Consider the following 15,142-nt stretch of genomic DNA (forward strand, 5'->3'; position numbering starts at 1 on the left):
GATAATGCCCATGTCTCCTGTGGTTTCAGTTCTTGCTGGGTTGCCCCTGATGTAATTCTGGATCCTGTACACTGTCCCTCCTTCTGGACTCTGGTGTGGTGTTCCATCTGGCTATTTGCTTGTTCCTTAGTGCACTGTCACTGATGTACCCCATTGTGTGCATGAAGTCCCTCTGGGTGCAATAAACTAGAATGTTCTTGGGGTCCTGATGGGACCCTGACAACTCCCCTAACTAAAAACAGTTTGTCAAGAGCGATTGACTGCATTATGGCACTATGGTATCCCCCAAACCTTGCTCAGGTCTCTTGGCAGTAACCCCCTTACGGTTCCCAGGGTACCCTGTATTCCTTCATCATTGTATTTTGATTGTGGGTTTGTCTGTATGACCCTGAAAAACATACATATCTGCATCTAGAACACACCAGCCATCGGAAGCTCCATGGTAAGGCTCATCATTATTAGCACAGTATACAATATAGTAAACATTCAGTCAGTATTTATGGAAAGAACATAACCAGGTTGCTGGTAATGACACATTCAAATAAAAGCCATTCAGTTAGCCCACTCCAGTGCTAAACCTGACAGCTATGACCGCTAATTAAAGATCATGGTACCCAGTATTGTTCGAAGTTCCTTCCATCTGTTAGCACCTGGAGTCCTCACAGTACCGGTACCCCATTTTCTGGATGAGGAACTTAAGGCACAGAGAGATTAACTTGATGGGAACTACATAGCTAGTGGCTGACCAGACGAGGAGTCGAGCCCTCAGCTACATAACACACACGGAAACTATCACCTTCAAGGGAAGTGGACCTGGAACCCCCAAGTAAATAAACTAGCACTTGGACTCTCGGTCATTAGGGCTTGTCCAAGGTTCTGGGTGGGTGGGGTTAGACATCTATCAGCATGATCTGCCATATCAGAAGACCAGAGGAAAACCACATTCTCTTCCTGATGCCAAAAAGAGCAGCCAGTAATTTCTCATCACTGCTGTTTTCGTTTTTTAATCACAAATCTCAATCAACTCTGAACCAAAAACACTTCCCTAATAATGGAGAGTGAGTCAGACTCACAGTGTCAGTGGGGAGAAGTGTTCATATTACAGTCTGGAGAAGAGGCAACAAACCAATAATGCAATGATATTGGACACTTTCATAGAATGTTTAGAGAAAAATAGGGAATCAAATAGAAAGGAAGCAGTGATTATCAGTGACAATGATCAGGTTTAGAAAACCCAAGGGAATCGACTCTAAGTAGAAATAAAGATAAATAGGCAGCTAATTGTATAATCAATATTTACGTATATCACATTAGTAGCTTTTATCAGAAAAAAATAGTAACTAGATCTCCAAATGGCAATAAAAATAATAAAGGGATCACCAGTGACAAATGTATACTAGGCCTGGATAAGGTTTGCTTAAGGCCTACCATGTACTTTGGATGGAAACACTCAGTTCTTATTAATTTACATCTTTGTTCAATTCCTTTAAAATCCCAAAGGAACTTAAAAGGAAGAAAAACCCCAGTTTTAAGTTCATCTGGAAGAATAGAATCTCCATGCAGGCTTTGAAAAAGAGAAACAGTGAGGTGGGGAGACTGCTGTGCTATGATCTAGACATGCTGAGGAATGTTGGTGATGAAAGCCTGGCTGGTGCCCTGGAGGAGAGCTGGTCAGCAGGACAAATGGGTACAGCTGGTGCGGGTTTACAAGTCATTAAGCAGAGGACTAGTGTTCAGTAAATGGTTCTGATAATGTTGGTTTACTCTGAAAAAAATGAAGATTCATTTTTATGCACTTTCTCCCACAGCTTCACCACCTAGAGGAAACCACTTCCAACATTTTCATCTTAAACATTTCACTATATGTATAAACTATACCTATTACTTAATTTTGAAGAAATGACATGTTTTTATTTGCTTTTTACTGTTAATATGAATATTTTTCATTGTGAATAAATATATTTTATAGTACATCTTTTTAGTAGCTGTGTAGCTAGTCCTGGTCAGGTGGCTCAGTTGGTTAGAACGTCGTCATGATATGCCAAGGTCGTGGGTTTGATCCCCAGTCTGGGCACATACAAGAACCAACCAATGAATGCATAAGTAAGTGGAACAACAAATCCATCCCTCTCTCCGTCCATCTCTCTCTCTCTCCCTCTCTCTCTCTCTCCCTCTCTCTCTCTCTCTCTCTCTCTCTCTCACTCTCACTCTCTCACTCCCCCTCCCTCTCCTTCTGTCTCCCCTGTACCCTTCTTCCTCTCTCCAAAATCAATAAATAAAAAAATCAATAAAATAGCACTGTAGTACCAAACATATCAGAAACTGAGAGAATTAAGCCTCAGTACCCTCCACCATCCACGATATATAATGAGTCAAATCTCCCATCTTCAGAATTGGGAAGTTACTCAAGTAGTTTGCTGTGTTCTCTGATTCATTGAGGAGCCCAGTGGAGAAAGTGCTCGTAAAGGCAAAGTTATCAGACACATCCACACCTCCCCCACCCCAAATACACCAGATTGGGGAAAGGGAGGCATCTGAGCCAGTGGTGTGTAGGATAGAGGGCTAAGTGCTCTTGAGGCCCAAACCATTTTCATTGTACATCTCTCCCTGAGGATGAGGATAATGGGTACTTGTGTTGGCACGGAATTCTCCTGTAGTTGTCAGTATAGGGGCACCTTTAGGAGGTCTCCACAGTGGTAGGGCTGGTGTCCGTGCAGCACTTCTTCTGAGCCAGGCACTGTCCTGCTGGCCTCACTTAATTCTCATAGAAGCTGTATGAGGTGATAGCCTGCTATGCCGCCATTCCTGGAGGAGTCAGTGGGAACTCAGGTCACATGACTGCATGGTCCAGTTCACTTTGCTATTTAATATCCATAGGATTATCTTTTTAGAGCTACTTACCAGAAATTTCTTTGGTGGTAGGATTTATACTACTTTCCCTACTGTTTAAAGTTGTCTAGCACAAGTCAGTGTCTTGGATAAATGTTGAAAATATAAAGGCAAATTTCATTTTAGTATGAAGATTACCTTGCTCTATACGGGGCTGGGGATTTCCACTGTAAGAAAGGAATTTTTTATTTTTCTTGTGATTGGCTTATTAATTAACTGGGCCATGTTGTATTTAGAACTGTGACTTTTTTTTACTATTGAGGACTCTGCTGTGTGATCATAAGTGGGGTTCCGTGTAGGGACCACCTATTTGCTCTAGCATGCCTTCAAGCATCCATAGATGGAGAGTCTTGCTTAACAAAGAAGTGTATAATTACTTTTTACTCATCTTAAATGTTGATGACACAATTCCAGATGGCAAGGTGTATCGTTTGGGATCATATAACAAAACACCCTGCCCTGATGGCTCCAACAGTAAAGGTGTTTTTTTTACCTTGTGAGCAGGGAGACTAGAAGCCACCTGCTGGGCTGATGGATGCTTGGTGCACCGTGGGGGTCAGATACCCACTCTCCTTGCCCTGTCTTCTTTGCACCTCTCACAGGAGCTGATGCGCAATGTTCACCCTGATTTCCAGGACCTTGGGTGTATGGGGAGACTTTCAAGGGGGAGGCAGGCATGGATAGTTTTAAAGGAATCAGCTTTCAGATTGTCATCTTGCATTTGTAATTGTACCTAAAATTGAATTGCCTGAGAGAGTGAATTTGAGCCTAGAAGTTCTATAGGTTCACTTGTCCACGTTTCTTTTTATAGCTGCCCTTCTGCTTTCTAAAAAATTAGCCATGTCCCTCAACTAGGCTTTTACAGGTGTACATGACATAGGGTGTAGATAAAAATAAACAGAATATCACTGGCTGGTGTGGCTCAGTGAATTGGGTGCTGGCCTGTGAACCAGGGGTCCCCGGTTGGGGTGCATACCTGGTTTGCGGGCTGGGTCCCCAGTAGGGGGCATGCAGGAGGCAACCACACATTGATGTTTCTCTCCCTCTTTCTCCCTCCCTTCCCCTCTAAAAATAAAATAATAAAATCTTAAAAAAAAAAACACAATAATTTTCCAGAGGACCAAACCCAGCATACTTCAGGATGCTGGTTTTAGGGCCAGCTTGCCCTTTGTTGTGCAGAGAGTTCTTTTTAGGAGTGAATGGTGAGATGTTCTGAATGGAAATATATCATAAAGGGGGTCTTGGGTGGGGTAAGCAGTTTTCATTTGAAGCCCTCACTATTCCTAGTCCTCTACTGTTGTCATAAAATGAACTGCTTTTTAAGGACAAAGTCCCATGAAAGCAACAGCATTCAGCTATTCACATTTTTCAGCTATTCATGTTTCATCCCTAGAATGAGTTATTAATTAGAAAGAAAATAACCTGGTGCTAGAGCAGTTCAAGTTAGTGGCAGTGATTCTTTTAAGTGTAATTGTGGTGTCTGCAGGATTACCAGATTTTCAGACACTGGATTGAAGGTACAGACTGAAAAGAGAAATTCTATAATCTTCAGATTGTATATTGACAGAGTAGTTAATACCAATTTAGCTTTTGATATACCATAAAATATTGTAGTTATAGTCAGTCTTATTTCCAGTTATGAAAGAAATGCCTTTACAATCATATTGTAGTTACTAACTAGTGTTTTAGTAGTGAACATTTGTCTTTCATTAAATATAAAGGAAATGTTTAATCATGGTGTCTAGCAAAATTAGTGGAATTTATTTATGGTTTTGTACACATGCCTTTTTACTTAATTTCCTCATAGTTGAATAGCATACATGGTAGCACACATTTAGTGAAGGAATGCAGGCATTGATCATTACCTCATGTTTCATAGATTTAGACTGTGACCCACACAGTTGGCATTGAATCATTACAAAATAAATGAGAAATAGATAAGATTTATCTTGTTTTTTGTTATAAAACTAAATGATAAATATCATATATGCATCATTTAAATCTTGCCTGCTTCTAAAAGTAAGTTGAAAAAAATACATGATTTGATGCCTTCTTTTAATTCCATAATATTCCTTGAAACATGTTTTAATATTGCTTATTTGAATTAAAAAATGAAGTTGGACCTTTTATCAGAAATAAGCCAACCATCCTGATAGTAATGACTAACCGTGCTGCTTGGGCTTTGTGACACACAGTGCCCCTATACTGAATCAGGTGAGTCTGCAGTTGCAAAGTTGTGATAAAATTATGTTTATTTATTTTTAAAGATTTATTTTTAGAGAGAGGGAAAGGGAGGAAGACAGAGGAAGAGAAACATCGATATGTGAGAGAAACACCAATCAGTTGCTTCTCATCCCGAACTGGGGACCTGGCCCACAACCCAGGCATGTGCCCTGACCAGAAATCAAACTGGTGACCCTTTGGTCCACAGGCCAGTGCTTAATCCACTAAGCTATGTCAGCCATGGCTAATGAATTACATTTAAACACTAGCATTTTATTTTTAAAAATATTCTTTTAATTGGCAAAAATATATGCTTAACTGTGTCTCAGTGTAGCAATAAGTAATAGTTACACACAAACACATGCACCCTAGACAGAATGGTTGACTGTGTGGGAACCTGGTGGTGCCTGGCGGAAGTCTGTGCGGAAAAGAAGCAATCGGGCGCACTCTTCTTGATGTATTTTCGGTATAGTTTTGCTTTTACTATTTCATAATTATCTATCAAAGTTTTTATATGTTATTTGGATGTGGTTCACATTACTAATAATTGCAATGGTAACTAAGTTTTTCAGATGAAGAATTGTAACTCCTAGGAAGTACATTTATTTAAATACATTTTAAAAATAAGTAAAATTGCAATTTATGTACAGATTTTTATTGTAGGGAAATATGATGGGGTGATAAAAGACTTCAAAGTATAACAGCACATTCAGGTAAAATTCCAGAGTTGAGTAGAATTTATATTTCCAGAAGAATAGGGAGTGATGTACGAGTTGTAACTGTTACAGAAGAGTGAGTGAATTTTACTCCCTAGTACCTCACCCCTTGCCTCCTCACCCTAGTCCCAGCCCTGCTCTGTTGTCTGACACCAGTACAGCAATTTAGAGAGACATTGAGACCAGTCAGTGTTCATTGCGGGTGGTGGGGGTGGGGTGGGGTGCGGCTATTATTGGGGTAAACTGAAGCAGAGAACAAAAAAAGGAAGTGCTCAGAGGTGTAATGAAATAGCATTTCCTTGTAGCAAAAGGCGCACTGAATCTGTTCCCTGGGAAACAGGCTTGCCATCTGAAGTCCTTAGTAATTATACACTAAACATAAAGAATTCCTCAGGCACCCAGGAAGAAAATAGTAGGCTGTGTGCAGGAACACACACTGCAGTTAGCAGTGCCCCTCACCCCAGAGCTATGAGTATCAAGCATCGAGGGTAGGGAGTTGTGATCCCGGAGTTTCATACCAGCCAGGGTGGCTAGTGAATGCCGAGGGCAGGTAAGCTTTTAAGACATGTGGGACCGCGAGAGATATGGAAAACAATTGGAGTGAGATCCAGCCACTCATGAGATGAGCAGGGTCAGGAAGCAGCAGGCACCATGCTTACAGAGAGGAGAGAGCGCAGCTCTGGAGCTGGGACCTTTGGGCTCATGTGGCATTGAAACCTTAAGGTAAAATCTGCTGTAACAAAGACAGTTCAACCTGTGTAGCAGTCAACTGTTGCTGTTTAAAATAGAAAATAAAGTTTGAAAATAAAGTTCCAAAAAAGAATCCAGCCTCTCCTATTTTTCATTTTTTCTTTAAATTTAGATTAAATTAGAAATTTCCATGAAATAATTTTGTAGAAGTTTTAGCAAGTCCTTCAGTTTAATTTGTTTCTTTTCATTTTGTTAAATTTAACAAAATTAAATTGAATACTTTTATTCAGAATAACTTGTATGCTATTCCTTATAAAATTGTCTTTATGAAGCCATTCATATACATGCATCCAGCTATGTCTGGACATAACAGGAATAGCACCTAAACTTCCTCGGTACTCACTATGAGCCAGGCACTGTTTTAAACTCTTAAACATATTTATTTACTCCTCCCAAAACTTTGCAGTAGGGACTATTACTCCCATTATAGGTACAGAACACTGAGACTAGAGCTTAGGTTACTTGTCCAAGGTCAGGTCAGTTGCAGAGCCAGGCATTAAATATAGACTGTTGGTTTCTGCTTCTGGGATTTCCTGCTGCTCACAAACCATATGAGTGTCAGGAAAACCTTTTCTGAGTGTCAGGATTTTTCTTTCTTCCTTGTATTTAATTTTTTAAAAACCTTTATGAAACCAATGAAGTGATGATGATTTTTGGAAAGGAAGCTGGACAGAAATAACCTGAAGGATATGGCAGCCATTTAGCAAGTGCCAAGGTGCCCAAGGGTGGGATGCAATGACCTGCTTTCTTTCCTTCTTTTCTGTGATTCTGCTCTTCCGACTGGTTAGTTTTGCTCAGAGATCTGCATACCTGGATCTGTTGGAGTTGGAGGGTAAAGAAGAGTTTCTGCCCTCAAGAAGTGGGCAACTGGGGTCTGATTACTGTCTGTCCAAAAGACACATGATCAGCATGTTTTTTTCACCTCTTACCTCGTGACAGTTCCTGTTCAGTCATTTCAATTCTGCAGGGCTGTGCAGAGTGACAGGTAATGGGAAGGAAAACTGTCTCCAGAGTGTGCCCTCCATGAAGGCAGGGGACTGGACAATACAATGTACAGTGCATTGTTGGTTTGTTTCATTTTAGGAGCTTCATGGTCTACTCAGAGAAAAGTGAAAGGTGGCAAAGTCAGTCCTACTCACTTGTACGCAAGCCAGAGCGGTTGGTTGTGTGGGAATCTGGTGGGGCCTGGCGGAGGTCTGCCAGAACCAGCTCCAGCAGCCAGGGTGCAGTGTGTTCAGGCCCACTTAATGCAGGTAAGAGCCATCGAGTTGGGAGGAGACAGGCCACAGAGGTGTCCAGGCAAGAGCTGTGGGCAAGGTTCAGGCCTTATGTCTCTGAGTATACCTTCCTCTCAATGAATGGCCCTGCCCCTCACCCTGCTTCCGAATTGTTCCAAGTGCTGTTTTATATCCTAAATATTCTCTCCATAACCCTAGCTTCTTCCTTATTCCCATCCATCATTTTTTCAAGCTTTTATCTTCATTAGGATTGATGCATCAGTGTCAAAACTCCGTGTGTGTATCTGGTCTTCCCCGCTCCCCATGCGGTCTATCTTCCGTACTTTGTCAGGAATCCTGTGGGGTGTAGAAATGTGCCTGCTCCATCCCAACCCCCCCCCCCCCCCCCCCCCGCCCGTAGCTGTCTTGGCCAAAGCTGGCCGCAGACAGGTACTACAATGTTACAGATGCCTTAGGGTGCCTGGTTCCTCATGTTGCCTGCCCCACCCCAGACCCTACTTCTCTTTTCAGGGCTGGGGTGAAGGGGATTTCTCAGGCTGCATTGGTCACCCCCATCTCTGGGGTCTACTTGCAGCACTCTAGAGGATGTAGCCTTTATATATTAAACTTGCTAGCTTTTTTTTTCTCTTCTTGTTTTCTTACTTACCAAACTGAACCCCTCAAGGGCAGGGCCAGCCACCTCTCAGATTGTGCCCATAGTCTAGCAGATTGTCTGCAGCTGGTAGCCACTCCATGAACACTCACTGGACACATTCACCTCTATACCTCTGTATACACTTTTATTGCCAGTCTTGTTTTTGAGGGGCCAGAGGGGCCAGAATATGGAAGTAAGGTAATTTGGGTTTTAGGACAGAAGAGATTTAAAAGATGAGGGTACGTCCCTCTGACATGACCTGATCACATGCTACCTCTTCACTGAGTAACTTTCTGTGTCCTGGGTACTCTGGAGCCAAAGAGCACCATGTGGCCAGGGCACAATTAGGAGATGTCATAGGACATCTGAGTCCTGAGCTGGTCTGGAAGAGGGAGGAGGGTAGTACCATCTGTGGGGTCTGTAGTCCTGGGACAGGTTCATGAAGAAGATAGGACTATGTTGACCGTTAATAGTCTGTCTGTAGGGTTCAGATAAGTGAAAGAGAGGCAGGAATGGCCTGGGCAGAGCCTGGGGAGGGCTTGGGAGATGGGCCCAGTGAATGACCATGCTGTCGAAAACCAGGAGCTGATGTAAAGATTTTGTGGGACTTGTCTGCAGAGAGGTGAAAGATTCTCCCAAGTTAGAGATAGTGGAGGTAGAGGGTGTGTGTGAGGCAGACTGGCCTGAACCTTCTGAACATAGTCAGGGCTGATAGGTCAGAAGTGAAGAAGGCAGGACTCAAGTTTCTGAAATGGATACTACAGAGAGGCTGGTACCACTGGAAGAACAGGAACTAGTTGGAAAAGGAGCAGTGGCTATTTTTCTTTAAAAAAAAATTTTTTTAATTGTATTTTTTCCATTACCATTTATCCCCCTTATATCCCCTCCCCGCTGCAGTCACCACACTGTTGTCCATGTCCATGAGTAATTTTTCCTTTTTGCTTGATCCCTCCACTCTCTAACATTCCCCGCCCCCCCCCCCCAACAGCTAGCTGTCAGCCTGCTCTCTATATATGAGTTGGTCTCTATTTAGCTTTTTTGCCCATTCAAATCCACATATGAGTGAAGTCATGTGGTATTTGTCTTTCTCTGACTGGTTTATTTCACTTAGCATAATGTTCTCCAGGTTCATCCATGCTGTTGCAAAGGGTAAATTTTTCTTCTTTTTTTGGCCAATTGGTGCAGCCACTGTGGAAAGCAGTGGCTATTTTTCTAAGAGATACCCAATTAAAATTGCCAGCTTTGAGGTAGAAAAACCTGAGTTTTAGTCCTTTATCTTTCCCTTGCTGGCTAGTGTAGTCTGCAGCTAATTAAGCACTTCTGGCCTCTGTTTTATCATATGAAAAATGGGAATGATAGTGTTCAGTGCTTTACACAGAAGGTTCCTGAGGCTGTGGAAGGAACGAGAGGTGCTAATGGTGGTGGTGGCACCAGGATTTGAGTAGTGAGGGCTGTGGATGGCCATGGGCAGAATGTGCAGATGAAAGACAGGCAAAGTGTTAAGTAGTGTTCCTTTCCTGAATTGGGCGATTAGGTGCCTGGTAGCCTCCCCCTCTTGAAAAGACTTTCCATCTCTCTAGTCCCTTCCAGCTTGACTGAGGGCTGGGTCCAGGGCAGAGATGAGCCTACCTGTGTGGTCTGAGAAGTCTGCTGGAGAGCACTGAGGACACAGAGGCCGAAGTCTCCACCAGAGTTCAAGAACAACAAACAGGAGAGAAATTGGCATTTGGACTAAGGGGAGGAATTTGAGTGTGGGAGAATATGGGAAAGTTGCAGAAGAAGGGCTTAGGAGGGAGGAACAGCTGATCGTAGGTGGTTCAGGCCCTGCTTAGCCCACTAGACCTTGGGCTGGGATCAAGGTGAGACAATAAGGACCAGAAGGAGGGGCAAGCAGGTCCTAGCCCTGCTTTTATTGCAGAGTTCTCAGGCTTCACCTGAGTCCAGGTGGTGCCTTGCCTAGTTTTGCTGCATATCATACTTAGATATCTCAGGCTGAGGTAAGGAATGCTGTCATGCCTGGTTAATAAAACGTGTGCTGTTGCCTCCCCAGGATGACCCTTCAGGTGAAGGAGTCTTGCCGTTGGTGCTCAGCCCGCAGCCTTCTACCTTCCACCCCCTGTTCACCATCAGTTTGCCTGTCTATGTCCTCCAGGTCTGATGCCTTTACAGCCCTTTGGGTTTGTTAGTAAGACTATCATGAAGCATCCAACTTCCGAGGCTGGTCATGGAGGTGGGGCTTGGGTGGAGATTCGTTGGGTTGGTTGCCAGCATATGTACTGCTTTCTAGAAAAGGTGGTAAGTGGCCAAGAAATAAAGGCTAAGTAAGACTAAAGCCCAAATTTTCCTCCCTATTCATTGTAACTCCTACTTGTAAAGAAGGTGAAAATACTCTTTAAAACATTTTATATGTAGAAATTCTAGTCACTTTCTTCTGTGGGAAGTTAGTTTTTAACCTGTGGGAAAATAGACCCAGACAAATTAAAGAGTTTGCTTAAGTAAGTGGTTAAGCTGGGTATAGGTGGCTGTGGGTAATTTGGATATAAAATAATGAAAGTATCCAACATATTAAATTTCTAATGATAAGCTTAAATATGTATTTAAAAATCCATACAAATAGTAATTTTAGTTTACTTGAATTCAAATTGGGCTGTTAAACATTTTCCTTAATGTCAAAAATGAATATAGAATAAAGCTCTGGTATGAGGTGGGGGTGGGGGTGGGAGCTCCTAGACTGCCGGGTTGGGGGTAAGTTGGAGGGTGGTTTGGTAACACCTATCCAGAAAGCCTCATTAGTGTCTTCTATATTGTGGCTGTTTCCCACTCACGAGATCACTCCTAAAGAAATAAGGTAGGATATAAGTAGCCAAAAGCTGGTAATCATGGCCTCTCCAATGATGTAGGAATATTTCTCTGGCATGAAGAGGTGTATTAGATGGATGATGATGGTGCAGCTGGAGGTCTGGTCAGCCACTGATGATGCAGATGGACGCCTAGTAACTAGGAAAGGTGCTTCTTCCCACATATGAAGTTCAGGGAACAGGGTTATAGGTTAGACAAGGATAGTCTTACTTTTTGAGAAAACCTGTAATATAGTATTGAGTTTATTTATCCTTACTTTTGTTTAAATTTCTTCAAGGAACATATGTTTAAACATAAGGGCAAAACAAGTTCTTTTTAATTGAGAAAAGTCAGGAGCACCTTACTGGCTGGCCCTACAGGTTGTGCTGCCAGTTGAGTGGCAGTGAGGTAGTCCTACACCACCTTAGCCCTCTGCTCTGTCCCCCTCATTACTCTGCTTGGTTTTGCAGGAGGTGCTTCCTGCAGCCGGAGGGGACGCTGGGCCTGAGGATACGCACTGCCCAGGCAGCACAATCAACCTGCAGGACCTTCAGTGAAAGCAGCCCTCTACCTGAGGGACCCAAGGGCGACACCTCCAGTCTGTGTCCTGTGACTCTGTTACGTGGTCTTGCAGGCCTGGGTGAGAACCCACTTGCTTTCTGCTCAGAAGGCCAGCCTAGTTCTTCAGAGACTTTTGGGTACATTTATTGAAAATGTTTTTCCTATATTCTATCAGGAACCAGTTTGAGGCTATACCATTTGAAACTGCCTTGTCCAAGCAAAGTGCTTCAGTGATGCAAGGATTGCCTTCCTGGCAAAGCATGCACCTCTTCTCTTGCCTGTGTGTGCATACCCCTTGTCCCATTTGATCTGAGCCATGTAGAACCAGTTGCATTTAATAAAATAGACTTGTGCAGGAAATAGTGTACAAGTTCCATAGTCAAATACAACTTTATCTGTAGTAAAACCAAATGGGGTCTTTCAGCTTTGGTGTTTCAGCATTTGCCCCGAGAGAGATCTAAAAACCCCATTTCCCTTTCTTAGAACTATGTAACAGGCTGTTTCCCAACCCCTTGGATGGTGTTTATAGTTGGGTTTTGTCACACTGTGGGGCAGAAGTGGGCTTGTTGTTATAGGAAGCCAAATTTTAATCCATGTTCAGGCAGACCAGGCAGGCTGCTTGTGTGAGAGGAAAATACTCAGGGTGAAGTGGGCACATTGGGGTCCCTGTTAGCAAGCCCTCTGTGTAGCCTGAATTTTAAGCTCATAGTTTGTGGATGGTAGAGTTGAAACATTCCAAATTATTCTTCTAAATTCTGTATTTGGGTACTACCATTTAATAGTAATTTGACAGTGGTTTATAATGTTCTGAATACTATAAATTATGTGCCAGATTGTAATGATGGAATGTACATGTTTTTGTTGAGATTGAAGATGTGCTATCATATGTGACCGTATATTTTTACAGAGTAAGTTTTGTATTGCAGAAGGAGACAAGCAGATAACCTTGCACATACTTATTTGTTAATTGGTTAGTACACTGGACATGGTCACTCAGAAATGCTGCTTGCCTTGTGCCTTTTGAAGTGTGTGTTTATTCAGACGCTATTTTGGTTTTCAGACTTGGAATCATCCAAACTCTGAACATTCTTAGTTTTCTTGTTTCTTGAGTTTTTGGACTTGGGCTTTTGGGAGTGACCCCAGCATTTGATTGTGATTCCTCTCTGTCCGGTTCTGAGGTGCCATCTGCTCCTGCTCAGTGCTTTTGCACCTGAAGAAATTTAGGCCCCATTTATAAATGGTTCATACAGAACTCTGTGCTGCGTCACAAACTAAAGTTCTGTGCTGATTTAGCTCAGCTTCCAGGTCCTCCAGAATGCCCCAGCCAGGCCTGGCTGCCAAGGGTGATCGTACTGCACTGGTCTACCAAAGGAGGACAGAATTGTTGGACCTTACTCCTGTACGTCCCCAGTGAATGTCCACTACAAAGTGATTGCTATTGGCTGTCAGTTTTATGGCCACTGAGGTTCCCTGTTGGCCATGGAGCCAACTACTAGTGCAAATGAATAAAAGTTTTTGTATAGTTACACACTGAAGGTTTCTCATGGCTTAAATTAAGAAATTGTGTGTATAGTGTTGACATCACTTTTTCTTGCAGTCAGTAGTAATAACCCTTCCATCTGCCCAGCTTGCTGCTTTTCTTGTCTTTGTGTTGGGGCTAGTCCCACACTACACCCCAGCGTGGAATTGGCTTTCGTCTCTCAAAAAGCATTTGTTTTAGATGGGAGCCAAGATAGACTCCTTACCAGAAGCATTTGCTTAGTGTTAAATGATTAAAGAGGAGCACTGGCATTTGGAGAAAGGGTCTGTTTCCTTAAACAGGCCTTAGACACCAAAGAGTCATGGGGTTTATTTCATATGAGTAAGGAAACATACAGCAGGAGACCACGAGGGGCACAGCGATGGCTGCATTGGGCTCTGACACAGCCCTGTTTGCTTCCTGCTGCCATCTTTCCTGTACTGTCAGCCAGACCAACGCCATGAAGCCTAGGTGAAGAAGAACAGTTGCTCCTCCTTTTCCTTGTCCAGCAGCTCGTACTCAGGCTCTTTCTTGGTTTTCAAGACCGGGGGCCGGGAGCGGCACACCAACTTTCTGCCTCTCTGCAGAGGTAGCAGACTCAGTGACTCTCTGCCTATACTGGTGGCTTCAGTATACCAGAGGTGCTGCCTAGATGCTGAGAAGTCACACCCCTGCCAGGAGGCTGGGGAGCTGGGACTATGGGGCCCTGTGAGCCGTCCCAGCCTCTGGTCACTCCTTGTCAGCTGCAGGCTGGGGGCTGCAGTTGCTGAGCCGACTCAGGAGTGTGTCCAGCACCAAGGCCTATGCCCTGGGGTGCCAGCCCCTACATGTGTGGGGGCAGTGGGGGTGGTGAATACCTGGAAATACAGATAGGAAATAACTCTTGCTGTGGGGATTATGGAGGGTATCCTGCAATGTCTGCCATTTTCCATGCCACAGAATGGAGAGTGCTGGTGTATTCCAGGGAAAGCCCATTAGCCTTGTTTGTCCATTATGAGCCATATTCAGGCTTGGGCCCGCATTAGAGACCATGCCTCCTGTGCTAGGGCCAGAGGCAAGTGGCTAGTTCTGCCCATTCACTGTGGGGTTGGAGGCCTTGGGACACAGCAATCTGGGGGACCCTAGGGATAGGTGATGAGCTTGGCCTGAAGTATAGGTTGTATAGTGAGACTCTGGACAGCTGAGCTTTTGTGCTAGCTCTCTGTACTCAGGGCCTACACCTGGGCGGGGCTGGGAGGGCATAACCAGGCCAGTCACTGACCAGGAGTGTGTGCAGGAGGACTGGCAGCCCCAGGGGAAGGATTCTGGAGGAGGGGGAGGGCAGCCCTGAGGGGTAGTAGGCCCAGGAATGGGAGACCCTGCTCTACCCAGGCCTTGATCTTAAGGCCCCAAGATGCCCACAACTGCATCTGCTAAGGGTTTGGTGAACCAGGCTTGGCTGCAGGCCCTCTTTTCTTCCCAGCCCCACTGTGCCTGGTTGTGGGACCCTTGCCCAGCAGTAGCTCCTCAGGGCCACCCTGCCAACCTTCTTCTTGATCTCAGCCTGGGCCCGGGCTTGGGCCCGTTGCAGACGCTCTTCTTGAAGCTGCTTCTGCATCTTGGCCTTCTCTTCCCGGAGCCTGGATGATAATGACAGCAAGAAATGGATTGAAGACTAGAGGGGCCAGAGGAACCTGCCAAATTCTGTTCCTAGGCCCTTCCTCCACAGCCCACCATCTTCTGAGAAGATTTCCCACTCCTGTCCACCCTTTGCTTCCAGGGCAGGGCCATGGTT

General features: G+C 44.1%; 2 protein-coding genes across 15 annotated transcripts in view; one reads left to right on the top strand and one right to left on the bottom strand.

Annotated features, from left to right (window-relative positions):
• ZXDC (ZXD family zinc finger C) overlaps nt 1-15,142 on the top strand; it is a 59,282-nt gene that overhangs the window by 28,147 nt on the left and 15,993 nt on the right. For 5 of the 12 annotated variants that reach the window (XM_053912229.2, XM_024580162.3, XM_024580163.4 and 2 more), the window contains 3 exons: nt 7,662-7,831; nt 10,501-10,602; nt 11,759-13,211. The exons of 2 other annotated variants lie outside the window; for them this stretch is intronic. In XM_053912229.2, coding sequence (XP_053768204.1) covers nt 7,662-7,831; nt 10,501-10,602; nt 11,759-11,845 — 359 coding nt within the window. In that variant the 3' untranslated portion in view covers nt 11,846-13,211. Of the gene's footprint in view, nt 1-1,808; nt 5,143-7,661; nt 7,832-10,500; nt 10,603-11,758; nt 13,212-15,142 lie in introns of those variants that run through there. 5 more of the 12 variants (XR_008425248.2, XR_006653960.3, XM_045187637.3 and 2 more) reach the window with 5 other exon arrangements.
• CFAP100 (cilia and flagella associated protein 100) overlaps nt 13,828-15,142 on the bottom strand; it is a 48,615-nt gene continuing 47,300 nt past the window's right edge. For 2 of the 3 annotated variants that reach the window (XM_045187643.2, XM_045187641.2), the window contains one exon: nt 13,964-14,987. In XM_045187643.2, coding sequence (XP_045043578.1) covers nt 14,732-14,987 — 256 coding nt within the window. In that variant the 3' untranslated portion in view covers nt 13,964-14,731. The other variant, XM_045187642.2, reaches the window with a different exon arrangement.

The sequence above is a fragment of the Desmodus rotundus genome, chromosome 10, assembly GCF_022682495.2.
Source record: "Desmodus rotundus isolate HL8 chromosome 10, HLdesRot8A.1, whole genome shotgun sequence".
Lineage (NCBI taxonomy): Eukaryota > Metazoa > Chordata > Mammalia > Chiroptera > Phyllostomidae > Desmodus > Desmodus rotundus.